We start from the raw sequence: 27,732 nt of genomic DNA on the forward strand, positions 1-27,732 counted from the left end.
GTTTTATTTCTTGTCATTGATGCCCACCGCTATTTCTAACATTTTAATTTGTGTTTGAAGCTAAGAAGGGATTAACAACTCTAAAATTAAGGTTTTCTTATCACGTTTCACCATCAGCAAGCGAAAACACCATGTAAGTATTAAAGCGTACGTCCCTAAAACAGCCCAATAATGCAACGTGTTCTGCAATTCAGGAAAGGCTAAAAGTCTTTTTCACAGTTCCCTGCTGTCCATGCGCTATCTCAGTTGAAAGGTTTCCATGGCTGTACATGTAAATCGAAGCGAAAATAGCGGTGACCATTGAATGATAGGCACGTAAATTATTGTCCAAATATTTTAAAAGAGCTATATAGTGTGTAACGTGTTGACAAAGGATATTGCGGAATAGCTAGGATTAGGGGAATTCCCTATAGGGGAACATCCAAAGGGGAACCCCCATAGTCATGTGACTTTATTCTACCAATAGAAGCCTGTGTAAAGCCCTTACGTTCCAAAATTAAACTATGTAAAGCCTTGCTAGCTCATTTCTAAATCACATCCAAAGGAAGACTCCAAGTGAACTTCTGGTATTCAAGGCTTATCTTTTGCCAACAAGATGATGTAACATCGCCATCAAACCTCCCTGATCTTATACTCTAAAGGTAAGTCACTGTAGATGTTTCAATCAGGAAAATGTATCCATATTTGCAGCTTACAGTATATTTTTATCTTTCTCTTTCACAAATAAAGATTTTTTAATAGAACCACAAACACAGTAAAAAAACGTACATCATTATTATTATATGTAGTTTTCTGCCACAGACATTTGGCTTAGTAACATTGAAATTACGGCTACGAATTGTGTGTATTTTACTTTCAAATAAAAATAATCATGACGCAGAAATATTTAAGAATATACATAAAAATCTGTCTCTGTTTGGATCTCCATATTTGGTATCATTTTCATGTGAGACGCACTTTATTCACGAAGCTCCTTTCGAAAGGCGTTTCAGCAACAATTATACAAAATTTCGCATAAATAGAAACCAAATAAAAGATTAAATAAATGGCGAATAAACGAGAAGAGAATTGGTAAATGTAGTTTCATGAGCTGACTGGTATCATTTAGAAAACTTCGAGAATTAGGAATGAATAGTAAGTTTTACCACAATAATGGTCCCTTTTAATAATAACATAAAAGGGCTTTCCACTTTGACGAAGACGTGGTTACTTGATTCGGTTGAGAAATAAGAAACAAAGTAGGAAATTTCGTCGTACATACCGAAAAAATAAAAATGTACTCTTCGTTGGATAGTAGGATATGCAAACACATCATGTACCGAGAGGAAGGGACTTTCCCGAATATAATAAATCTAGGCATTACATCATTATTATGTATTTATGAATGCAGGACATATATATAATATCACGTGCACCCAGAGAAGGGTGATCAAGTCGCGTGAAGCATTGTGAGTTAAAAGTTTCATTACGCTTCATTTGCATTTGACCGTCGTTGTGTGAACATCTCCTGGCGAGAAAGTATTATGAATGCCAAATCTGTCTCACCGGTTTGGTATGGATTTTCTCGCAGTTGGTGATTTCCTATATCTATACTGTGTAGAATTTCAATTTCTACATACTTGTACGGTGAAGTCTCTGCCATTTATGTCGATAAAACTAGTTGGGGCCACAGTTAGCTTCACTAGGGAGTTTAAGATAGGGCAGCTACGGTAGACTACTACGGTTGAACGCGGTTCGTGATCTGGGACGAGTTTCAATGCGCATGGATGAAAATTCATGCATGCAGTGGCTGGCCGTGAATCCGGTATCATTTTGGCTTCCTATTTCAGCCATGGCTTCGCCGAATGCAGAAAATGAAAACTGGTGAGTGTTTATCATGAGTTTTTGGCAAATGCGTACGTATATCAGGTTAAATTTATGAGAATGTATTGTATAGCTTGCTACAATTTAACACGCTGTAATATCGCAATTTTTTAGTTCCACAAGTCCATGCAATGTTCCACGTGTGGAGTCGGATGTCACCGGTTCTCTTCGCAATAAGTAAGTAAAAACAATCAAAACTACTTTGTAATTCTTTCACAAGAGTTAATGCAGAGAGAGAATAAAGTCCATTAAAATGTTTTTCTTAGTTGAGGTTGATTGTCACATCACCTTATTTTAATTGCAACAAGCGTTCGCTCTAAAATATTTTTATATTTGTACTTTCAATCCCACGACACTTAGGAAACGAAGTAGGAAAATAATGTACTATTATTATTGTTATTGTTATTATAGTTATTACTATTATTATTATTATTGTCATCATTATTGTTGTTTGAATGCAATTAGTTTAAAACCATGAAATATTTTGCTGGACTAACAACAACTAATTTGCATCTAACATGGAATAAACCAACCATGCACTTGCGACACCTCACTGGAAAAAAAACTTATGTTGATAAACTTTTTCATTTCCTTCTTGTGTCGTTCTTTCTGTTCCTAATTTTATCATTCTATGCAGGAAATTTTGTATTTGCGGCTCAATAAAGTTTTGTCTTTCTTGGCACTAATCAATTATGAGCAATATATTGAGAGAGGTGCTTTGCTAGAGTATTTTCCTTATATGCGTGAGACACTTTTTAAGAAATTGCACTAATTAGTTCTCGCTAGTCTTTGTTCAGTAAAAAAAATTGCACTAAATTAAATTTGCGATTTTGTCAGCAAACTATTACACAGATGTAATGGAAGCCCTTTCTCTATTTCATGGGTACAATATATTTGCACTTAATCATTCGCTTATTATAACTTGGTATTCAATTATGTTTAGGGCATGAAAAAAAAAATATTTCTTTTTTTATTTCATTTACAGTGGAACATTTAGATGGACAGAGGAACGAGATAGACTTCTTCTACAACAAATAGTATCCCTCGAGCCTTTTGCCTACAAAGCTGGGACTAAAGAAGCAGGTCTTAGGTGGACAGAAGTAGCAGAACGGATCAACTGCTATGCTCATTTCTCAAGTCAACCTAGAGATCAACGCAGTGTGAGGGAACGTTTCAACAAATTGTTGGCAGACTTCAAGAAAAAAAGCAGGAATGAAGAGTCTGCAAGTGGCATTGCTCCTGATGACCAAACAGAAAATGAGATGATATTGGAAGAAATAGTCGAAAAAATGAAATCTCCGCTGATCCAAGTTGCAAGGGATGAAAAAAATCAGGAAAAAAAGAGACAAAATGCCATATTCATTAGGAACAATGCAATGGAAACATGGTCTAAAACAAGAAAGAGTGGTAGTGAAGGTGGTGATTCGGGTTCAGAGGGGAACGGCCAAGTAGAGCAGGCGTTGACCAAAAGACGTAAAACAAGAAAAGGAGGGTCAGAAGCACTGCAGTACTTGGCTGAAAAAACAGAAGTAGAAACCGCTCTGCGAAAGCAAGATCTTGAATTACGCAGAGAAGAAATGCGTCTTCAAGCAGAACAGCAAAAGGAACATTACAAATTGAAACAGCAACAGATGCGACTTATGGCTGACATTGTCAAAAGACTAGCAAAATAAGTTTTTGCCTTTTAAACCACTCGGTTCTTGTTTGGATTTGTATGTTAAATTACATTACTTAATGTAATGTGAAACGCACTTTAATAATACTTTCCACTAGCTAGTGTTTTTGTTCTATTAGAAATGCTTTTATCGATATCGTACAGTATATCAGTCACAAAACAAAACTAAAGTATGAGAAACCAAGATGCGTGTGTTACGTATGTAAGCTATTTATTCAAAACTGCATTATTCAACTTATAGAAATAATATTATTGTGAATATATATTGAATAATTTTAAGCATTTGTAAATATTTATTACTGATCAAAGTGTAAAACCTGGTTTACCCGAGCAACGCAAATACACAAACAAACGAAAGGACTGGCTTGCGTTGTAGTATTGCGTTTGCGTTTTCACCGGTACGGTTCACACGTTAAAAATGAAAGAATGGAAACTTTTCCATTTTCTTGCGTTTGCGTTCGCACTTGCGTTGCTCGTGTGAACCAGGCTTAATAGTCAATTGGACCAGGTTATAGTAACTATTATTATAATATAACAATTATTAATGTAATTATGAAGATGTATTACCAGAAGGCTTAATAAACCCAAGAAAATAGATGTAACCGATGGAATTTCAATTGGGGTATACTAAAATGTATCAAATTAAATAAGATCTATTTCAGGGGTGTAATGACCTACTTTATTCTATTAAAAACAACAACAAACAAACAGAAGAGCGTTGCAATATTTCCAACAGGATATTATGCGCTTTATGCTAAATAGTCAGCTAATGTTGGAGGCTCAACTTGAAATGACTCAGAGGTTGTATTACCATACAAACAAGTGAGCATGTTTCTGAACAATGCACTTACTACGTACTGCTTTCCTACTGCACTTAATCCTATCTTTAAGTTTTTCTTATAGTCAATGAACTTGAAGTAGTTCGAGACATCGCGAAACAACCACTCCACGGAGACTCGGACTGAGCTCATAGCTTCATTGAAAGACCTCATATCAGGTGTTAGAACAGGAACATCTCCAACGCGATAGGGACACATCAAGTTGGGGCGGAGCGGGTAGGCTTGGTCACCGTATACACAGAGAACGTTCCCTGCTGGGTTAAAAGCTATTCTTTCAAGGGTTCCCAAGAGTCCCGAGTCTCTTAACGTCCCTGCATCATGTCGGCACCCTTCCACTGGACCGTAAAGATTGGCTATCAAACCATTTGGAAGTGCTAATGCTTGAAACTTTAGCGCGTGAACTCGTTTGTGTCCGTTGTATACTACGTTTTGGTGTAAGCCGGGTCTGCATATTGGACGGACAGTCCCATCAATGAAGCCAAAACAATTCGTTAGAGGAGCGCCTTTTCTTAATATGGCTTCTGAATATCGTTGAAGAGATGCTCTGGAGAGAAAAGGTTGATTCCAGGAGGATAAACGGAAACCATGAGTTTCATAAATCCAGTCAAGCACAGTGTTTGTTATCATGCTTATCTCGGGTATTGGACGAGCGAACGTAGGAATCATATCGTAATACCGACCAGGGTAGGCCAATCTCTTTAGCAGCATGCACAAGCCCTCTAATCCACTGCAGACAGTCCCTTGAGAACAAACGAAGCGTACAGGTAGCTGCAGATGGTTCCCTAACACTGGTATATCCTCTTTTGCGACTCTGAAGTTAGATTCGCACTCGCTAGAACTCAAGTCATCCAAGCAAAAGGAGTCGTATTTCCAGAATGGATAAGAAGGATTAGAGGGTTTATATTCTTCATATAAAATCAAGAACTCATCCTCTCTCAAAATACCATCAGCAAAGGCAATGACGATTGCATTTCTTATATCTTCAAACGACATTTCTGCTAGCCAACACTCGGATAGCACTCGGTTGCGAATCAAAATATATCATTTTTTGCGACCACTGAACCGTATACGGTATGCTCGATCCAGTATTCACCAGACGCGTTCAACCGTAGTAGTCTACCGTAGCGGTCTTATCTTAAACTCTCTATTGACAACCCTCGCGAACGACTGAGGATAGGATTGTTTTGGTTCGTGACTGCCAAAAAATCCGAGAACTAAATGAGAAAAGAGGGCCTTTGAACATAAGGGCTGTTGGTTGCTTCAAAATAGTGCTAAGTGATGGATATTTAATTTGATAAATTTATTCAAACGCGATTGATTGAGCTAGAACATCAAGCATTCAAACAACCGATCGGCTTGAAATCACATACCCGGCGATTAAAATGACAAACCTTGAACCGATTTTTCTCTTCAAAAATATCTCCTAAAACCATTCATTTCATTACATACCTTCATTTTACAATCATTTCTTGTCAAGCTTAGGTTCTTATCACTGAAACATTTTGTTTGGAATAATTATAAAGCGTTCTTATTTTCTCAGGGTCAATATTGAAGTCTAAAGTCTTTTAAAGGTTATGATAAATTGATAAACTTTGCATTGTAATTTTAATAGTATTTAATAGTTTAGTTTCTATTATACTTATATTCCGCGAACATGACAGTTTTTTTCCCCTTATATTTCCACTGGCTCAAACAGGAAAGTTTTGATTATTGAAAATGCATATGTAGAAAGTAACAGCACACAAAGTAACGCATTAAATAACAACGGTCGAGTTGTGAGCCGGGGTCGATGACAAGTCTCAGATTCTGATAATTCTCAGTATTCTGCCGATAAATTTTCCAATTGAATCAATAAGAAATTAATAAAATAAAACAATAACAAAATTACGATTTCATTCTTATCTGAAACGATTTAATGGTGACGTGTTTTCATGTGAAAGGATTGTAGCGTTACGCGGGTGATTCAATAATAATTAATTCTCCCCTCCCCACCCCCACCCCCTAATTTATTTTACAACGGTCTTGCAATTATGGGTACTCTATTAGAAAAAGGTAATAAGAACTGATATTTTTTTAAAGAACTAACTCATATAAAAACACATAGAAAAAATTCATATACTAGCAATGAAAATTGTTTTTCATCTAATTATTTAACGACTACCAGCATGCGCAGACGTTTGCCACGATTCTCTTGTCTTCTCTGCATGCCTCTCTCTTCGTTCAAGATACCACTTTTAAAATGAATTTGGATACGAAACTACAAGGAAAATAAAAAAAAGAAACAATTTCATTTAAATAGTAGCTAGAAAGCAGCAGCTTTTTTTATAATATTATTCTCATATTTTATTCTCGTATAATGGACATTGAAAACCCTAGGCCTACGTGGAATGGATCAATAAAGTCCTTGTTACGGCTGGGGCAATCTTTCGAGTTTCCCCGGGTCGGCCGTGTTAGAACAGCAAATCACTTACTGAGATTCCATCATTCAATCACTGCATTTATTAGAATCACGTAAAGACTGGGTAAAATACAATAAGGTATATCTGTATTAGTTAAAAACCGCTTACAAATAGAAAAATGTGCTTGATTAGGGAATGATTATGCAACACGTGGTCTAGCGATACTTAGAAATGAATGCTCAGTCAACTATAGGCAGTTTATGCTGAAGAATAATAATATTGATAATTTCTTGTAGAAGAACTAAATATAATATGAGTTACATACCTCTGTGCTACTTGGCCGGATAGCAAATTAGTTAATATTCTAAGGAGCTTCTTTCTTAGTTTAACTTTCCTTCGGCACGCTACATCAACTTATCACCCAAATCAAACTATCCGATTACGGTTATGTGATACGAGCATAATCACTGGTAAATCATTAACAGTCCTTTTGTGTGTAAAAAAATGACACCTTTTCTCGATGGAATTTGTGCCATTTATATTTTATTTTACTGTTAGGTCCACATCCATTGTAATTTAAAAGGGTTTTATATAGTGTTAAAGGACTTTGTAAAATTGGAATTAAAAACCTAAATGCAAGCTCATACTGCAGCAAGCCACGTTTAATTTGATATCCTAAAATTCAGAAGGCTTGATTGCGAGGCTTTATTCTTATGGTACTGATACATGGATAACCAAAATATTCATTGGTAGGAATAACGCAATACTATGCGACACGTGTTCCTATCTTTCGGCAATAAAAAGAAAATTTTATTAGGAATGCTAGTCAGTCCACTACTTTACAACGTTATAGTCAAATCTTCAGCACTATATCTGCTCATCCTTTTGAGGTTTAATTGGAATCTGAACATCGTATAATTCCAGAAAGCCTGAGTATCGTGCAAGCATTATATATTTTTTCTAATGTGGCCTTTTAGCGTTATGTTTGGCTTTTTAATAGCTAGCTTGAGTACACTGAAGTCAGACTACCGGCATGTAACTCAAAACCTTTCTTCTAATATCAAAATCTTTGCCCGAGTTTCTTTTCAGGTCATCGTTAAATAATGCCATGCGGCGAGCTTTTACAACACTTCCCAGATCAAGAATGAGCATTATGGAACTGCCCTACAAGATTCACCAGGACCTATCTAAATTCCTGGATCCTGTAGGCACAATGGATTGGAAGCACTTGGTTTCTCAAATTCCAATCTATACAGCAAAAGATGTCAAACAGATGGAAATAGAGGCAAGCAAGCCAGGGATGAGCTGCACAAAGCATTTGCTGGAAGATATGGATAACAGAGGATACAGTGTGGATAACTTAAAGAACTTTTTAAAGATGTTAGGCAATCAGAGAGCTCTGGGATGCTTAGTAGCTGGTAAAGAGTACCGCTTAAAATTAAATGCCATTTAAAATTAAATGACAACACTCCCATCCTCTCCCGCGATAAATTATCTAGCACTAATCGGGTTAAAAGGACATTAAGATCTATCACGTTCAGACCAGGCACTTAGTTGGCCATATTGGTTGTATTAACGAAATAGGGTATTGAAAAATATTTTCTTAAACACCGCCAACATTAAGGCGAGTAAGCAACGAGCAAACTAATAATTCCAGTTTTTCTTTCTTATAGCGTTGGATGACGAATCTTTGTTGCATGAAGACACCGCAACTGCTCAAAATAGGAAAGTAAGTACTTCTTCCATACAAAGGTTTTACAAACTCGTTACTAACTTCCTTGAACAATTAAAAAAAACGTTTGCACATGTGTGTACATTAACACGTCTCATAAAACGTCAAGGGCATTTGCAGACAGAACCTAATGACTGAAAATCTATTTTTAATAAACACATGGATTAAACTTGGTTTTAAAGGCTTCAATAGTCTCTGCTCTTTTGATAATTGAAATATAGCATATTTGTAATTATTAATTAATAATTGATAATCCATAATACTCAATCCATAGTCGATAATCGATAACCGATAATTGATAATTGATGGCTGGGATATATGCATAATAGTGAGCGAGGTACGATTGTATAGAGTTTGTGTGGTGGTTAATGTTGATATTCCTTTATGATGAAAACATTCCAGGTATCCCTTAGATTGTCTATTCAAGATCATATTTATATGTAATAAGGAAGCATGAAAAGCTTTCGTTTAGCATGCAAGTGTCCCCTGCAAGTTTCACCAGACTGCAATGCAACAAATAGAAACCCTAAAAGCAGTACTGAAGACTGGCTGAGGGAGAACCGAGCGGTGGTATAGATCCTGGCCAAGAAGAGGAAAGAGAGACCAAGACTGCGTGGTTCAATGTTCCTGCTTGTTCCTGTTTAATATCAGGAACAAGCAGAAACATTTAAAACACGTATGTCAATACATACGACGTGTATCAAGCAAGCAAGATAATTCAAGAACATGACCAAGAGACGGATTATGGTTTAAAAAAAGAATATATATTTAGCATTAACCGTCTATGAAAAGAGAGAGGGAGTGAGAGAGGGATGCATGGTTTCATGATGCATGCATGGATGCATGGATGACACATTTTCCCCATAAATTTATTTTGTTTGATTTCACAGGGACGTATCAGACCATCTACAGCACTAGAAGAACCAAGTGACCTACACATGAAAAGATCGAGAGTAGACCACTACATCTGTAAACCAACAGATGAGATAGACCTCTGCGAAAATCCTGATCCAGGAACAAGAGAAACATTAAGAGTGGAGCACCCCATCCCTCGACCAGCAGAAGAGATAGATCTCCCAAAGAACCCTGATCCAGGAACAAGAGAAGCATTAAGAGTGGACCACCCCGTCCCTCGACCAGCAGAAGAGATAGATCTCCCAAAGAATCCTGATCCAGGAACAAGAGAAACATTAAAAATGGGCCACCCCATCCATCAACCAACAGACGAGATAGACTTCTGCAAGAATCCTGATCCAGGAACAAGAGAAACATTAAAAATGGGCCACCCCATCCATCAACCAACAGACGAGATAGACTTCTGCAAGAATCCTGATCCAGGAACAAGAGAAACATCAAGAATGGACCACGACATCTTTCAATATAGATGTGAGATGAGTGAGATTCAGGACACAATTGGATACAATCAAGAGGTACGCAACAGATATCAAAGTGAAAATATGCCTTCAGAAAATGATGAAACTCATAACCTAGATGCCAATGGTCACACAGCACAAGCACCAATGTACTGTCCTTCAACCTCCAGAGGTCAAAGGGTGCCAATAGAACGCGAGGAAAACAAAAAATCAATAACAGAGTGGAGATCAGCTCCATTAAGTTTGTTCTTGTGGATTATTAGCTGTGGAAGTCAAAGTAAAGATTTGTAGTGGTATATTTTAAACGCCCTACTTCATAATAGACCCCTTGCATGTGAAATTAAAGCATCTCAATTTGGAGGACAAAACAAAATAATTTAATTATCATGAGAACTGGATACCTAGTGTTATATCCTCCAAATTGACCTGCATTCCGACGTGCGACAAGGGGTCTATGAGATCGTAAGACAAAACAAAACGCTAACTTACCAAGTATAACAAAATAAAGTTAAAAATTGCTATTAGAATAAGATTCATTACAAGTAATTTTGGACGGGGAAAATGGTTAATCCTAATTTTATTAAAGGCTTTACAAAGTGAATATGAATGTACAGAATAGATATTATTTCCAATCGATTGCCTCAAGGGATAATTTACATTAGCATATACCAACTTGTGTACTTCCTAAGAACGCGCGCGTTCATTGGTTAATTGGAGGTGAATATTGTACCAACAAAGTGGCATCTGCAGGCAATCGTTGAATCGGCGAATAATTGCTAAGTATGCATCGTTTAAAAAGGCAAAACTCTCGAAGTGTTCACGCTTAGAGTGTCCTCATTGTAATTATTTTAATCAAAATTGAACATTACTCTCACTTTTTATCTATTGCTTGAGTTTCCCTTTATTTTATTTTATTTTATCTTATTATTTTATTTTATTTTGAAAGATTAAAAAGCTATGCTAAATACGTTTACTGTGTCATTTAGTAACTTCAATTAACAAATAGATCAGGCTTAGCTATGTTCTGTTCTCTGATAAAACACGACTGGAGCTGTAGGACACGAAAAAAGTTATAGAAATCACGAGCCGTAAGCGAGTGATTTCTATAACTTTTTGAGTGTCCTACAGCTTCAGGAGTGTTTTATCAGAGAACAGAACATAGCTAAGCCTGATCTATTCGCTTTATATAATAGATTTTTACGAAAAAAATAGCGTAAAAATTCAAAAAAAAAAAAAAAAAAAAAAAAAAAAAAACTCACGTAAACAAATTTGATCTATGCGATGATTGGCTAAAAACGCGACCTATGGCTATCTGATTGATCCAGTTTTGACAGGTAATGACATATCTGTACAGGCTGGCATACAACTGGTTCATCGCATTTGTTCAACAAGAAAGGATAGAATTGCTTGTAAATTTTAGCAAAAAAGCCAAAGAAAACAAGCATTCAACTGCTAGAAGAAATGAAAATTCAAATACTGAAGAGTTTGAAAAACGTTTTCAAAGTTCAGATCGTTAAATGGACATTTAACTTGTACAAACACTCAAGAAAACCAGCTTTTGAACACTTTGAATGCCAAGGAGCCGAGAGACTGAAAAATATCTTGATCTTCAAAATTGGAAGAAAGCTAGCAGTGCAGTACTTTGTTTTTTTAGTTGACCCTGAACTATAGTAGTGTAGGTAGTATTTTGTAATCGTAGTCTCGGGCTATTGGAAAACACTAAATTACGGTAAAAAATTACAGTAAATTAGCGTAAAATTGACGATGGTAGTTTGTAAAGTAAGCTTAAGTTTCTTACAATAGATTTGTTCATTCTTGTTAGACTATGAAAAATTTTTTAAATTATTTTTTGACTTCTCTAACACCATTCGGGTCAAGCAAAAAGCTTCTAGTTTAGCGAAATAAGGTCATTATAATAGTCGCAGCACAAACGAAAGAAAGCTTTACTCGTCGAAATGTAGTACCAATCAAATGTGCTTCAAAACGACATATTTTCCTTTTTTAGAGGAAAGACATAATTCTTGATAAAAATAAATGAATATTTTAAATTTAAAATGTGAAAATGCTTTAAATTGAAAAGCCGGATTCCTGTGATGTAATTGGTTTTGACATGGTTTTGACGTCATATCCATGTTTCTATACTCTGATAAAACATAGTTTTTCAGCCAATCAGAGCGCGCGTTCGTGAAAATCTATTATATAAAGTGTTATGTTTGAACGTTTGAATGTTTTCAGTTGTTGTTGTTGTGGGAAACAAAATGACCCAAGGAATGTGTACCAGATATATATATGTTTATATGGCTTGGTTTTTGGTTTAGTTTTATAATTAATTAGCTTCCTTGGTACAGGCGCACAGTTGCTAGTGACAACCCCCCTCCAAGGCTTAGGAACTCTAAAAAAAAGCCCAGGTCGAATAGGCTTTATATATAGACGGCTAAAGAGAGCATAGAGGAAATAAAAAAGAAAATTTTTTTACTAAACTTGTTCAGTATCGATCATTGCGGTCTTAAAGATCATCGAAACGTCGAGAAAAACGTCGAATTATTTTGTTTCATATATTTTGCTTTTGTTTGTTTGTTTGTTTGTTGTGTGTATTTTTCGTTTTATTTTTGTTTTGTTTTCGTGTTTTTTGTTGTTGTTTTTTTGTTTTTATTTATTTATTTTTGGTTTGTTTGGTTTTTTTTTTTTTTTTTTTGATTGTTTGTTTTTGTTTTTGCTTTTTTTTCAGTTCTTTTTTGTATTTTGTTTAATTTTTGTTTTTTTTTCTTCTATTTTCTTCTTTTTTCTTTTTTTTTTTTTTTTTTTTTTTTGTTGTTGTTGTTTTTTTTTGCATTCTAAGTTTTTTATTCATTTTGTATTTGTTTTTCGTTTAGCTATATGCTTTTTAACCAAGGAATCCTTTTCCACTTATCATAATTAACAATGTCATCTCTTTTTTAAAGATGAAACCGGCTTCTCGACGAATGAAGCACAAAAGAAATAGCAGGGAATTTAAAATTGATAAGAAAGATAGTCAATAACAGTGAATTTAAAACATTTTTGTGGCTCTGATAAATTGTGGTTCTTTTTCTGTCATAGAAATAACCATACAACTAATAAACCTCAAAGGTATTGTCATTTGTATAAAATACATGCCATTTCCGTTCTACGCTTAGTTACTTTTTTAAAGAGCACAAAATCAATAAAACCTTAAAAACTTTGAATCAAAAGAGAAGGATAGCACTGAAATATGATTATTGGGCATGCATTAGGGCACGAGGCACAAAAATACATGGTATGATATATTAGCTGAAAATTCGTTTAATTAATAAAAAAGGCCGACTCTTCGGAACTTAATCACTAGTTAAAGTAAAGTGTTCCGTGCTGCTGAAAAAAGTTATAGTTCTTGATAACATTAATCCATTATTACAATATAGTTAGAGTTCATCTGAGATCGACCGAAAATTATTGAGAGCCTGCGAAAGTCTTTTCTTTCTTTGCTAAATTCCTGTGTAAACAAAGCGTTCAGCTACCTTGCTATATTCATTTACTGTAATAAAAACTGTTTTTTTCTCCTGAATTTCGAGGTTTCCCTTAACTTAAAAAAACTCATCATTTAAATATGCCTACTTGAATCCCTGTAATTCAAGTAATTCTTCGTATTTTCACCTGCAATTTCTATATGTTCTATTGATAAACACACGCAGAAAAAGAAAAGGTTCTCTTCTACACAATCGAAAGCTTTATTCGAGCACTAATCACATTGCTGTTAATAAATAATTCATCCAAATGTGAATTTCTCGTTATGTTGGCTCCACGATTAGCCATTAGTGTCAAATCAAGGACCAACCCAAATGATATATATTTAGAAAACTGCAAATCAGAAATAGACCAAATAATTAGGTTCGAAATCTTAAGTCTCATAAAGCACAACAATATGTCCCTACCATCCAACGGCTCATAAAAAGTTATAATAAAAGGCGTGAAAAATGAATAATTCTTTTTTCAATGGCAACAAATAAATAATTCATTAATAACACTTCGGTATGATAATCAAAATAAAAGCCAGCAGCTTTGTTTTTCATATCCATAAAAGAACCGTGTGCCCAAGGATATACTGGAATAAAGTCAAGTCAACTAATCCTCCTCTATACTTTTGTTGATCTGTTAAAAAAAGGTAGGTCTGAAATAAGTCAGACAGACATCCTGTTTAGTATAATATGTATTATTTTAGCAAATAAATTTCCGGTAAGTCGTAATCTATCGCCATAACTACACGATTTACACTGAAACAGCTATACGTCTGTGAAATAAAATAAGAAAAAATAAGGTTTCTTGATAACCAAAGAGCAAAAACTACGGCCTATAAAGATGTGTTTACAGTATAATTTAAAGCGTAAATATTTGAGCAAAGCGGGTTTCAATAATTATTCTACTCCTGTCTCTATAGTTGCTATCATTTCTGATCCAAGAGAAACATATTAACTTAAATGCTTGGGCATTTTGAACTTTGTCAGGTCGAATTTATTCGTCGATAAGTTTTGAACGTTTCGGAAAGTATATTCAAATCAAGGATAGCATATCTGTAGGGCACACGACTCTCACTTCTAAGGTCTCCGGCTCGATTCCAGGTCCACATCAGCATTTGCTGCGATTACCCTGCCCGATTAACTAAACGATGTATGTATGTATTAGGAGAGATTGTACAGTCTATCCCTTGATTCAAGCACCGTTTTTCTCCAAGTTTTCCGGTTTTTCATTATACGCAAAACTTTAACAAGCTCAGTCAGTTCCAATCCAATCTCAGTCACAGTTAGCAGTAACTCCGAGTTGAACATCCCGCCGTGCAAGAAGTCGTTTCTGGCCGGGTTTCGTAAAAATTGAATTTCTTTTTCTCTTGAAACGCGCCCAATTTTCTGTGATAGACACTGTATAAATGCTATTCTTTTCATTGTTTTCTTCATTTTCTTCTTTTCTTTTCTTTGTATTTGATGGGCGTTGGTATGGTTGGAAATCGCGCCAGCCTCATTCCCGCCTCCCATTCAAGCTATCTAACCACTGAAAAAGTCTAGCAAATTCGTTTTTTTCACCCAAAACTAATGCGGCTAATTATAACAAAGTGACCACGATGTCTCATCAACGTTACTCCGTCGAAGAACACGCATATGAAAAGATAAATTCATATTTGAACTTTTAAGACCATACAGCGTTTGTAATGTTTGTGTTTTTTTTTTCATTTCCAGCCATATGTTATTCCGTTGAGCGCCTTTTTCTCCTTAGTTTTATTTACTGGTTGCCAGTTCGCAAAGAACTGAGCAAATTGCAAATTCTCAGTTTTAATTGTTCCTTTTTTTAGTGCTCTTGAGGGATCAGTTAATCTTTTTAGACTGATTAAAAGTTTAAATCTTTAAAAAGATTTATATCTTTTTTTTTTTTTTTTTTTCGTTTCACATCTTCGAATTCTAGACAGTTAATTGTGATTTCCCATAAATCCTCAACACTGCTAATTCAATATTTTTTCACTTAGATTCATGCAAGTATAAAGGATGATAACAACAACCACCATATTTCCACTACTACTTTACATTACTTATTCATTAACTCATTCTGCAGCCCTGAAATCAAGGTAAGAATGTTAACTAACACAAAATTACATGATAAGCAACTTAATAATTCACGAGGAAAACACTATAAATATAACGACGATAAAGAATTTAAGAATCATATAAAATCTAGTTCATTTGCATACAATTTTAACTTGTATTTTCTTTGGCAGATTTACTTTTATCTCGAAAAGTTTAGTGAAACATGAACTAGTTAACTATATCAAACTTTCCCCGACACTTTCACGCAGATAAATTTGTCGTTTGTGTAGCCTATATACATAACGAACTCTATATTTGTTAAGCTTACCTTATTTGAAAGTAAACACAGATTCCTATTTGGTGATTTTTCCGCCATTTAGAGCTTTAAAAGGTCAAAAATATGAATCAAAACTGGCAGATATTACAGCGAAGATACACTTTTCATTTCAATTGTCCACCATCTTGATTTTAGCTTAGAAACCTGGTCTTTGACAAAGGAAACCCAAAACTTGTTAAAACCACAGGAATCCCACGGGAACGAGAATATAACTAGATGTTTGTATATAACACGAATTACATTTTAACTGAAGCGACGTAGATATGAGTATTAACGTTCTTGGTAATAACAGAGGCGAGAGCTATGTTTCGTCAAGTTAATTTTACTTTCTCAGCAGAGAATTTGTTTTGCTAAATACAACAAATAGTGGCTTAATGTCGTAATTGAGAAGGAGAAAGAACAGATGAAGAGGAGAAGAAGGAAGAAAAGAAGAAGAAAGAAAGAGAAGTAGGAGGAGGAGAAGAAGAAGGAGAAGGAGAAGGAGAAGGAGAAGGAGAAGGAGAAGGAGAAGGAGAAGGAGAAGGAGAAGGAGAAGGAGAAGGAGAAGGAGAAGGAGAAGGAGAAGGAGAAGGAGAAGGAGAAGGAGAAGGAGAAGGAGAAGGAGAAGGAGAAGGAGAAGGAGAAGGAGAAGGAGAAGGAGAAGGAGAAGGAGAAGGAGAAGGAGAAGGAGAAGGATAGCATGGGTGGCATGTGTTGTGTAGTGTCGAGGGAACCTCACGGAAGATCCTCGTATGGGGAGTGATGATTGTAAAAAATGTTTTTAAGGAGAAGGAGAAGTAAGAGTAAAGCAAAAAAGAAGGATGAAGGAATAAATGGTGCAAAAGTAGGATGCGGAACAGAAAATAAAATAAAGTAAAAGCAAAAGAGTAGGATTTAGAGAAAATTTAAAAGAGAAGGAGAAGGAGCTAGGCTAAGAAGACGTATTACTTTTTTATATTTAAGTACATTAATAATGAAATCTGTTGTTATAATACTCGATAAAATTAATGGTCTTAAAGGTATGACTTAATTTAAAGATTTTTAAAGCCAAACGTTTTCGACTCTATGCTTATTAGGGTCCAAAATTGTTGGAGTACGTGGATGTATCTAAATTGATGACGTGAGAATTTATAATATATAATCTATTGCTAATAGTATCATCCTTCAATGTTTGCACATCTTAATTCAATTTTATTTTTCAGAGTGAAAGCGGCCCGAATGACAGCCATACTGGACGACATGATCAACAAGGAGACGTATGACAAAAGACTTCGGCCAAATTACAATGGTGTGGGGAAAAAATTTTATAATTCTACATATGGTTTAAATAAGCCGTAGATGCCCTCGATTTCGACTGCCCATAGGGAAATAGCAGCAAATAAATCAAGTTGCTCCAATTGATGGCCGTCTTGATCGAGATAACGTTCAGTTTTTTTTAATACTTAATAGTCTAGTGTGAACTGTTTTGGACCCGGCAATAATGTTGTTAGTTTAGAAAGTAATTGACCGTCGACTTGGCAGTTTAGCTTAGTCGACTATAACATATGTTTAGACTAATATATTATTCTACCTCCTCATTTGCATATTCGAGATCCCGTGAGATAGCGCATGCGTAGTGAAGTTCATCTTGCGTTTGCGTTCAGTGAAGAAAAGTCCACGTTTTGTTTCGGAAAAGATTTTAAGAAGAACCACGATTTTCTTAGAGAAATAGGTGTCTACCGACTTCCATCGTCCCGAGGGAACTCTCAGTTCGTGTTTTGGCAAGAACTTCTGAAGAATGGAGCAAGGCCATGAGGCCAATAAGCGTCAAGGCGAAAGTCTTGCAAAAAGATCAGAAACCACCAGTGGTTTAACCACCATGAAAGAATCCCGAAAGGGAAAGAATACTGTCGAAAAAACTTCCCGAAAGGGAAAAGGGCTCGAAAAAAGTCATAAGACGGGAGAAAATCCCACGAGTCCCAAAGACAAACAGCCAGAAGATGGCCACTCGAAAAGTTTGGCGCCAAAATCAAGCAAAGACCAAACCGAAAATACCTTGCTGGCCGAAGATGTAGATGACATCAAACAACAACTAGCAAACATTACTGGATCTTTAGCTAGCCTTACACCAGTAATTACTGAGATAAAAACAGCCTACGATAATTATAACCAGGCTGTTGATGAGTTGTCAGAAAGTGACAGTGAATCGCCCGCCAACGAAAACAATGGCGGGGAGGAGGAAGGTGAACCTCCCAGGAAAAAACCCAAGAAAGAACTGAATGTGGTTCTCGCCGGCATGGCGAAAGTGGTAAATAAACCACTACACAATGGAGAAGATCTCGACTTGGATTTGGCCGAATTATTGACAGAACTTCTAAGCAAAGGCGCCAGCAAAGACTCGCGCGAAGAGCTGGTGGAGAAATTACCCACGCCAGGAAACTGTCAGCGACTAGAGGTCGTTCGAGTAAACCCTGAGATCTTCAATAGTGTGAGAAAGGAAGTAAAAACAGAGGATGTTATGCTACAAAAAGCACAGAAACCTCTTCTTAAAGGAATAACGGCAGTAGCTAAAGTGCTAAGTGACTTTATGAAAGCTGAAAAAGATAAGAACATTCCAGCCGAAATGGCGGACATGACAACAAACACAATGCAGACTCTTTCAGACAGTCTGTCACTGTTAAGCGATGCTTCGCATGAAATTGACTTGCGAAGAAGAGCTTTGTTCAAATCAGATATGAAATCTGAATATCGTTTGCTGTGTAGCGATCAAAACCCTGTTAAAGATCTGCTATTTGGAACTGAGCTAGGCAAATCAGTAAAGGATTTGACGGAGGCCAGCAAGGTCACATCTAAAATTACCTCGAAACACAATAACTACAAGAGACAGAACTCAAATGGCAGCCAATATGCGAGGTCAGATCAGAGAAGGTTTCCTTTTTTAAGCCGGGGCAGAGGCTCTACTGGAAGGCAAAGAAGCGGATACACAGGGTACCGAAATCAGAAAAACCAATCCCAGTATCAGCCTCGCAAGTGAATTCAAGTTTACATATCTCTATTCCTCTTGTTAAGGTAAGCAACCTTGAGGAAAATGATCATATTGCATTTAAAACAGAGAAATCTGTTCTGCAAAGTGAGAATACACTGACCAAAAACCAAGTTTTGCCAGCTGGCCGTCTTAAATTTCATGAAAATGAATGGAAAAAGCTAACTTCTGACAAAACAATCCTAAATATTGTAACAGGGTACGAAGTTGATTTCATTTCACCACCAGTACAAACAACTCCTTTGAGACAACCAAAACTTCAATCAGTTGAAGAGAAAGCTCTTCATACACTAGTAGATGAGCTATTAGACAAACAAGTCATAGAAAAATGTGAACACGAAAGAGAAGAGTTTATTTCACCAGTGTTTTTACGAACAAAAAAGAATGGAAAATTCAGATTGATATTAAATCTCAAAAAACTGAATAAAAATATTTTACCAGTTCATTTTAAAATGGACACAATACAGTCCTGTATAAATGTAATGGAACGGAATTGTTTCATGGCATCTCTGGACTTAACTGATGCTTATTATTCAGTTTCTATCCACCAAAAATCCCAGAAATACCTAAAATTTCAGGTGGGAAACCAATTATACAAATATATCACACTACCAAATGGTCTTAGCTCTGCACCGAGAATATTTACAAAACTCATGAAGCCAGTGTATTCCACTTTGCGGAGCAGAGGACATATCTCAAGTGGTTACCTAGACGATAGTTTTTTATTGGGAACGTCATATGATCAGTGCATGAATAATATAAATGAAACTTATGATCTGTTTAGAGACCTGGGGTTTCAGGTCTCAGAGGAAAAATCGGTAACCCGACCAACCCAAATTTTAGAGCATTTGGGGTTCATATTAAACTCTATTGACATGACAGTCAGTCTCACACAGGAAAAAATTAAAAATATTAGAGTCCTTGGTAAAACCATTTTGGATAATAAAACATGTACAATAAGAGAAGCAGCTAAACTTATTGGAACTTTAGTTTCTTGTTCTGTTGGAGTGGAATTTGGACCACTTTTCTACAAACAACTTGAAATTGAAAAAATTGAGAAACTCAAAAATAGCAGAGGTGATTTTGAGGCCTTAATACAATTCTCTAACTCAGCTAGAGAAGACATTAAATGGTGGTTAGGAAACCATTACAAATTTACTAAGAAAATTTCCCACAACAACCCAGACTTCACCCTTACCACTGATGCCTCCCTGGAAGGGTGGGGTGCACACCGCCAAGGAAAGGACTGTGCAGGAGGTAGATGGCTTGCACATGAACAAACCAAACATATAAATTGTCTTGAACTTGAAGCTGCTAAATTAGGACTACAGTCTCTGTGTAGCAATGAGAAAAATGTACACATACATTTACAACTAGATAATGTCACAGCAGTAACATTTATTAATAATATGGGTGGAACTCACTCTTTGGCTTGCAACAAAGTAGCTCGTGAAATCTGGTTGTGGTGTATTTCAAAAAATATATGGCTCAGTGCGACACACATTCCCGGAATACAAAATGAAATAGCTGATCGGTTGAGCAGAAAATTTACAGATAGAACAGAATGGCAACTTCATCCCACTGTTTTCAAACAGCTAATAGAACTCTGGGGGAGGCCAGAAATAGACTTATTTGCCTCCCGAAACAATTATCAATTCAAGCCTTTTGTATCATGGCGTGCTGATCCTGAAGCCATGGCAATAGATGCATTTTGTTTAAGTTGGAAAAATAAGTATGTTTATTTATTTCCACCATTCAGCATGTTGACCAAAGTTCTTCAAAAGCTCCAGGAAGACCGAGCTCAAGCCTTGCTGATAGCACCATTGTGGCGGACCCAAGTCTGGTTTCCAAAGATGTTACACATGTTAATCCAGCGACCAGTGTTGCTTCCAAGAGACAAATTTGTGCTACAATTACCACACAACAGAAAACTGATTCACCCATTGTGGCCAAAATTGAAACTGATGGCATGCCTTTTATCAGGGGACGACTCCAACAACAGAACATTTCAGAAAGAGCTTGTGAAATTATCCTCTCGTCATGGCGAACAGGAACAACAAAACAGTACAGAGTTTATTTGGATAAATGGAGGAGATACACAGCAGAAAGAAATCAAGATCCCATTTATCCAACTGTAGCTAATATAATTGAGTTCTTAACACACCTATATGACTCTGGAAGCAGTTACTCAGCAATTAACACTGCCAAATCAGCATTGTCGGCAACTGTTGAGCTTGCCGATAGTACTTCGAGTGTTGGAGAACATCCTCTAATTAGAAGATTTGTCAAAGGAACTTTTCAGACCAGACCACCTCGTCCAAGATATCACTCAACTTGGGATGTCTGCAAGGTGCTAGATTTATTAAAAACATGGAGTCCTGCCTCAAAGTTGGATTTAAAGTTACTCACTCTCAAGCTAGTTATGTTATTAAGTATGTTAGTTACTGGTCAAAGATGCCAATCAGTGCACATGATGGACCTTCAACATGTTTCAAAAGGGAAGTCTTCCTACAAGTTTTTTCTAGATGGACTTATAAAACAATCCAAACCTGGAAAGCAACCACCAATACTGGTGCTTCCTGCTTTCCCTGCAGACAGGAGACTTTGTGTAGTGACTTACCTAAAAGCTTACATAGCTAAAACAGAAACTATCCGAAGGCCACAGAACACAAGGCTCTTTCTCAGTTATAACAAGCCTTTTCAGCCTGTTACCAGAAACACTATTTCTAGATGGGTCAAAACAGTAATGGCACAATCAGGCATAGATGTTAAAACATTCCTACCACATAGCACCAGGTCAGCATCAACCTCGGCTGCTTATCGCAGTGGAGTGCCATTAGAAACAATTATGGAAGCTGCAGGATGGTCATCACAATGTACATTTGCTATTTTTTACAAGAAAGACATTAAACCAGACAATTGTTATGGAAGCTCAGTTTTAAGCTGTGCTTTATAAAGATGACAAAAATGTTCAATTAATTTCATATTAAAATGTTTCCATTTGAGGTTATTGTGTGTTTCCCTACTGAAGGGTACATTGACACGGGCCCACGTAGCTTTGAAGTCTCACGGGATCTCGAATATGCAAATGAGGAGGTAGAATTAAAAAATTAAACGAGGCTTACCTGTAAGGTGAAGTTTGATTGGGATTATACCTCCTCATTCTTGCATAGAGAGATCACGTGCCCACCCCATTGTCTGGTGTATACCCACCCATTTCTTGGGATAACATGGGCCCGCTTTAAAGGATGAACTTCACTACGCATGCGCTATCTCACGTGATCTCTCTATGCAAGAATGAGGAGGTAGAATCCCAATCAAACTTCACCTTACAGGTAAGCCTCGTTTAATTTTTTAATTAATATATGAATATATTATTGGTTTATAACCTATGGTTATTTCTCAAATTGTAATGAAACTGAATGTATTGACATTAACTTATTCCAACGTTTTTTCGTGCTATCTTTAGGAAAGGCCGTTGAAATTAAGATTGGTTCCTGGACGACATCAATTGATCCGATTGATGTCATGAATATGGTAAGAACTATTCATGGTTCCAACTCGAAAAATAGCGGCGAGCAAATGATGGTCTACGTCCGCTACTTACTCATTCTCATCGCTACTTGCGATTCCCAGATCCCTCCCCCTTGTCCTGCCATTGCTGTAACTTCAGCTGCCTCCTACGTGACACCAATAATCGTATAGTTTAATAGCGCAGCGCACTGATCCTAAAAATAGCTTAAACATTCGGACAAACATTGCATTCTGTTTAACCGCTACGAGGATTATACGAACCGATTTTATTATTTTTAATTAAAGTTACAATAATAACCCATGTAAACTAAGATCAACTGCGATCGGCTGTGAAAATTATCTGCTGAAAGTAAACTTGTAAGTTTGTTTGTCCGAATTTCGCCTTTGTCTTCGTTTTTATGACGTCACGGTTGCGCTGCGCTATTGATCAATCTCTTCATCGTTTTTGTAGCGAAATCGCTTTTACGAGAATGGCTTGCTAGCCCATTGTCCAGCCCTCTTCATTTCTCAATCTGGGCTCCGGTGTCCTCAAAACCCTATCGTTAACGCTTACTATTTCTTACCGTTCCTCATTTTACTGACCGGCTTTTACCCCTTTGTTTGTTCTCTCTTTCATTCATTCTTGCTTTCTTTTTTTGATGTCTCTTAAGGACTACACAATAGACTTATTTATTCGTCAAGAATGGGTTGACCCACGATTGAATCATCATCTCAATGAAACCATCCAACTCAGCCATGGAATCGTCAACAACATCTGGACCCCTGATACATACTTTGTGAACGCCAAAACCAGCAGAGTACATCGTGTCACGAATCTTAATGTGATGGTTATGTTGGCTCCAAATGGTCTGATCAAGTACAACACAAGGTAGTAAGCCTGGATCACACAGTCGGAATCGCAATCGTAATCACAATCTCATTTGAATTGACTAGTGAAAAACGCACTGCGCCGCATTCATGCGTGCGCGCAGTGTTTTTCCATTCCATGCTGAATACGTACTCTTTTGAGTATTGGACAGATTAAACATCGCGTTCTTTGGTCCCGCAAACTGCAGATTTGACCACGTTTTTATCGTTTTCCTGCATTTCACTTTAAATTTCGCGAACCTTCTCACCAAAGACAAACCTTCTTTTGCCTTTCTATTACTTGCCGGATTTGTTTGCGATACCTTTTCACTACTTTTAAATAATATTTCACGTCACCTGGCTCTTCACGTTTGCTGTAAATAAGACGCTTAAACTCTCTATTATTTATTTACTAGTAATGACGAACAGCGCACTTGTAATGATATGACTATGGCAAGGATTCCTGTTAATTCGAAAGATAATTACCCTTAGTTTGAGGAAACATCACTGAGACATTCCCAGAAGCGTCACACTGTTGGTAAATTTGGTGTGCTTCCGTCTATCGAAGATCGAGTATCCATAAACTCATAGCGCTAACTTGCGCTATCATACTGCACTTCAACATTCGTCTGGAGGTGTGGTCCTAAATTTATCGATGCCATAAAAAAATCGGAGAGAAGAATTCTGTAGCAAACTACAATTCTATTGACATTTTAAATACAAATTGTAAGCGCGCACATCTTTCTGGGTCAAAATTGGCATTAGGAGCTTCTTTTGGTTCAGGATGTGCAACTGTAATTATGAATAGAAATGCGATATTGCTGTCAGAAACGTTAACGATTTTGACTTTTTTCAACAGGGTTACAGTTAAAGCTGCCTGTAATTTGGATCTGCGGCTCTTCCCGATCGACAAACAAACATGTCCACTCATCCTTGAAAGTTGTAAGTATATATTAATAGATGAACAACATTGTATTATTAAAGGGCATTCATCAACGGACAGTCAATCATTTATGCATGCCCTGACTTGCGATTCTCAGCTAACTGTATGGAATAAAAAAACATCAATAATAACAAAGAAACAAATCAAAACAAGAAATCACTAAAAAGTAAGAAATTAACCAACACACCAACCCAAAAACCTAGCATACTACCAACCAATTATTTAACTAATCAATTCTTCAGTCAACCAACAAACCATCGGCCACCAACTGACAGACCAACCGATGGATCAACCAACCGATCCAGCAAACAACCAACCAACCAACCGGTCAACCACCCACTCAAACATCAAACCAAGACTTTCACAGCATTTAAAAGGAAAACTATTTCTCACAATTTTTATAACCTAAACGTTTCTGATTTTCATTGAAGATGGTTACCATATGGGTCATATAATTTATCGCTGGGAGACGAACTCATCCAACGGCATAAGCTTTGTTCCCAAACATGTTAGACTAATGCCTCAGTACCAGATAGTGGATGTTCGACTGTTGGCAGAAATTCATCAATACGTTGTTGGTAAGTTTGTTTGGACAACAGTAACAGATAGGCTTCACGTTAGCTGTGCTGCAGCGCAAAGCATACCATTTTCTCTCTCTCTCTATACAAAAAAAAAAAAAAAAAAAAAAAAAAGAATTAGTGTACTCTACTCTCGCACTGGTGGCGTAGCAGTGAGAGCGCTCGCCACTCAATTAGGCAATACGGGTTTGATTTCCGGAATTGGTTGATGATTCGAGGGCTTTTCTCCAGGTTCTTCTCGCTCCCTCCGTGAAAATAAACTTCTAAATTCCAATTTGAATCCAGTGAAAAAGCCAGTCTGTGGAAATACTACCTTGGCATTTGACCTACTTTACAGCGCTTCCGAATCACATGCACTAAATCGTACAATTTGCTGTTGCGTCAATCAAGGCGCTTTCACAATATTCAAAGTACTTTTAAAACCTTTTTATTTCCAAATAAAAAGAAAATACTTTGGAAATGGAAATACTTTGATTGACGTCCACCATAAAACCTTATTTTGTCCAGACAAAATGTCGTTGTTTGCTAAAGCATCACCTACCTAAGCAGGGGCGTAGCACTAGGATTTTGCAAAGGGGGATGCTCAGTTTCGAGAAGCTGCCAATTTGGTTGTCCCCTTCGAAATGTGTAGTAATGAAAACATTGTTATCTCAGAAGTCGCATGAAATTAGCTTAGAAAACCCTGCATTGATATTTTTGTCTTTTCTTGCCAGGTAATTTCTCTGCTTTACGTGCCAACTTTTCCTTCGTCCGTTACTACAGCTACTTTCTTTCCCATATTTATGGAACCAGCTCCGTCATAGTGGTTATATCTTGGATGGCATTTTTCCTACCGCGTGACCAGACAGCTGCACGTGTAGGTGTCGGTGTGACGTCATTATTGACGGAGGTCACGGTCATCGATATGCTGAACAGTGCAATGCCCAAGGTAACGTTTTTGATAGACATTTACATTCGCGATCAGGTTCGATTCCTTGACAATTTGCATCATATTTGAGCAGAGTTTACTCCTTGTTCTCCTTACCCGGCTTGCAGAAGTATTTTTCTGTTCTCCGTTTTGGCTTTAGGACAAGGGAGAAAAATTTTTTTTCCCCGATCAGCCTGCCGCTGAGCCCTCCGTAGTGGAAAAAACCACCTTTGCTCGCAGGGTAGGTCTCCTCACTCCCTCCACAAAACCAAATAATAACATAATTCATTTTAAGTTTTTAACGTTGGAAGGGGGCCCCCAACCTTACGATCCAGAGGTCATGTTTAAAAAATGACAAAACCAAACTAATCAAAAAATGATCTGTCGACAAAATAAAATATCATAAAATAAATATAACAAACTTTAAATACACTAAAACTTTAAATTCGCTAAATAGATACAAATGAAACAAAAATGTTTATACTCAACAGAACGACACGTGGTCTGAAATTTGGTCTAAGCCGTTTCCTGACTTTGCCCAGTCGTTTCAGTATTCACCTATAGTAATGTTTGTTTGTTCTGTGCTGTCTTGCATGTTATAGGTGAGTTACGTCAAATCCATCGACAAGTTTTTAATGACCTGCTTATTCTACGTGTTTCTATCACTGGCCGAATACTGTATAGTACTCGTCCTAGACAGGAGATATAAAAAGTTGCTCAAGAGAAAGAAAAAAGAAAAGGTTTGTAGCTATTCTTATATGTAGTCAGGGACATGTCCAAGGTTGCTATCAAGATAGATATTCCATAAATATGTTGGATTTTCCCATAAGATGGAATGGAAATAAGCGGCCTAATACTTAGAACAGAGGCTTTGCACTATCACGTGATGGCAGTCATGACAGGGACAAAACAAGGAAAATGAATTCTTTCCCGCGTAAATCAGAATAAAACAGATTCAATCGCGCAAAAATTAATTGATGTATATATAAATACATAAATACATATTCGTATATATATATACGTCAATGAATTTCCATAGTGATTTTAAGAAGTCACTGAAAGTTGGCTCGTACGAAACTCGAACCACGACCTCCCGCACAACGGACCGACGCTCTTACCAACTGCTCTAATTATGTAATCGGGTGGCGGTTCTTATTTTCATGTAGGAGCAAGAGCAACTCCAGGAAAAAATACAAGAAAAACTTCGAAGAAAAAATTGGTGGGTCAAAAGCGCTTGTCCTTCCGCTACCTTGGAAACGAAAAACCATGCACACGTCGTACATAGCACTAGAGGTGATGACCATCATCCCATAAAGCCTTCTAAAAAAACTTCTAAACAAGAGTTGTTGGACTGGCTCTCTTCGGAAAGGTTTATAGAATTTATAGACACAGCAGCATTGGTTGTATTTCCTTTTTCTTTTGCAATGTTTCAGATTTGCTATTGGCTTTCTGGTATCCAAGAAAGTAGTGATTTTTGAGAGTTTTCTAAGATTAGCCCCATTGATATATTTAGAGAGAAAATACACACACCCACACAAACGAGATAATTAACAAAAACAAATAGAGGCTTTTGAAGAAGCACTTGTTTATATGTTGTTCCTCGCAATTCGAAATAACGCCTACTATGTGAAAACTAACTTGCAATGATTTCTTTAAGAGCAATGGGTAAAACGATGACGCATTCAAAATCTAATTTATTTTTACTCCTAATGTTACTACTAATGTTACTCCTAATGTTACTACTATGTGAAAACTAACTTGCAATGATTTCTTTAAGAGCAATGGGTAAAACGATGACGCATTCAAAATCTAATTTATTTTTACTCCTAATGTTTTGTGTATTAAATGTTACTCCTCATACGTCACAGTCGTTAGAATATAGCATGCAAGAACCATTATAACTTCAAGAAGCCGCAATCAAAGTATGAATTGTTTTCGGATTATTCAACAGCTTATCCCACGTAGAATCAATACTGTGAATATTGTCAGGAAGGTGTTAAGGATTTTAAAGAAAACCGCGCTAAAAAAGCAAGCGAGACGCTTTCTTTAGTTTTCATTGACCAAGTGTAACAGGCATTAGCTCTAGTGCTGCGTATTTCGTTGTCATAGCGACTAAAATATTAATACATTTTCTAGTTTAT

The 27,732-nt window shown here is 36.6% G+C and overlaps 4 protein-coding genes across 5 annotated transcripts; 3 read left to right on the top strand and 1 right to left on the bottom strand.

Annotated features, from left to right (window-relative positions):
• The first annotated feature begins 45 nt into the window (after nucleotides 1-45).
• Nucleotides 46-27,732, top strand: LOC116300334 (gamma-aminobutyric acid receptor subunit beta). Of its 2 annotated transcripts, XM_031709184.2 has the most exons (10): nucleotides 46-641; nucleotides 15,388-15,486; nucleotides 16,964-17,049; nucleotides 22,253-22,320; nucleotides 22,968-23,185; nucleotides 24,023-24,105; nucleotides 24,538-24,684; nucleotides 25,398-25,612; nucleotides 26,194-26,331; nucleotides 26,758-27,732. In XM_031709184.2, the coding sequence occupies exons 2-10, from the start codon at nucleotides 15,407-15,409 to the stop codon at nucleotides 27,067-27,069; spliced, it is 1,347 nt and encodes a 448-aa protein (XP_031565044.2). In that variant the 5' UTR covers nucleotides 46-641; nucleotides 15,388-15,406; the 3' UTR covers nucleotides 27,070-27,732. The 2 variants fall into 2 exon arrangements, with proteins under 2 accessions (XP_031565044.2, XP_088884391.1); XM_089028265.1 differs by lacking the exons at nucleotides 15,388-15,486; nucleotides 16,964-17,049; nucleotides 22,253-22,320; ... (4 more) ...; nucleotides 26,194-26,331; nucleotides 26,758-27,732 and adding exons at nucleotides 7,866-8,194; nucleotides 8,450-8,505; nucleotides 9,399-10,850 and having other exon boundaries at nucleotides 527-641.
• On the top strand, nucleotides 650-6,659 carry LOC148911904 (uncharacterized). Its single transcript, XM_089028267.1, has 3 exons — nucleotides 650-1,863; nucleotides 1,978-2,040; nucleotides 2,849-6,659. Exons 1-3 carry the CDS (start codon nucleotides 1,757-1,759, stop codon nucleotides 3,534-3,536), a joined length of 858 nt encoding a protein of 285 aa, XP_088884393.1. The 5' UTR covers nucleotides 650-1,756; the 3' UTR covers nucleotides 3,537-6,659.
• Nucleotides 4,195-5,370, bottom strand: LOC148911905 (uncharacterized). The gene has a single exon (XM_089028266.1). The coding sequence runs from the start codon at nucleotides 5,368-5,370 to the stop codon at nucleotides 4,288-4,290; it is 1,083 nt and encodes a 360-aa protein (XP_088884392.1). The 3' UTR covers nucleotides 4,195-4,287.
• On the top strand, nucleotides 17,325-20,681 carry LOC148911906 (uncharacterized). The gene is made up of 2 exons (XM_089028234.1): nucleotides 17,325-18,809; nucleotides 20,543-20,681. The coding sequence occupies exon 1, from the start codon at nucleotides 17,539-17,541 to the stop codon at nucleotides 18,772-18,774; it is 1,236 nt and encodes a 411-aa protein (XP_088884360.1). The 5' UTR covers nucleotides 17,325-17,538; the 3' UTR covers nucleotides 18,775-18,809; nucleotides 20,543-20,681.

The sequence above is a fragment of the Actinia tenebrosa genome, unplaced genomic scaffold, assembly GCF_029948245.1.
Source record: "Actinia tenebrosa isolate PJP-AT-01 unplaced genomic scaffold, QUT_ActTen_1.0 PGA_scaffold12__29_contigs__length_12842862, whole genome shotgun sequence".
Taxonomy (NCBI): Eukaryota; Metazoa; Cnidaria; class Anthozoa; order Actiniaria; family Actiniidae; genus Actinia; species Actinia tenebrosa.

What these genes read in the sequence shown, in the direction of transcription:
- LOC148911905 (XM_089028266.1), bottom strand. Translation starts at nt 5,370, where the DNA reads ATGTCGTTTGAAGATATAAGAAATGCAATCGTCATTGCCTTTGCTGAT.
- LOC148911904 (XM_089028267.1), top strand. Translation starts at nt 1,757, where the DNA reads ATGCGCATGGATGAAAATTCATGCATGCAGTGGCTGGCCGTGAATCCG. An exon ending in AATGCAGAAAATGAAAACTG is followed by an intron (nt 1,864 to 1,977) that starts GTGAGTGTTTAT and finishes GCAATTTTTTAG; the next exon opens with TTCCACAAGTCCATGCAATG. An exon ending in ACCGGTTCTCTTCGCAATAA is followed by an intron (nt 2,041 to 2,848) that starts GTAAGTAAAAAC and finishes TTTCATTTACAG; the next exon opens with TGGAACATTTAGATGGACAG.
- LOC148911906 (XM_089028234.1), top strand. Translation starts at nt 17,539, where the DNA reads ATGGAGCAAGGCCATGAGGCCAATAAGCGTCAAGGCGAAAGTCTTGCA.
- LOC116300334 (XM_031709184.2), top strand. Translation starts at nt 15,407, where the DNA reads ATGATAACAACAACCACCATATTTCCACTACTACTTTACATTACTTAT. An exon ending in ACTTCGGCCAAATTACAATG is followed by an intron (nt 17,050 to 22,252) that starts GTGTGGGGAAAA and finishes TGCTATCTTTAG; the next exon opens with GAAAGGCCGTTGAAATTAAG. An exon ending in AATTCATCAATACGTTGTTG is followed by an intron (nt 24,685 to 25,397) that starts GTAAGTTTGTTT and finishes TTTTCTTGCCAG; the next exon opens with GTAATTTCTCTGCTTTACGT.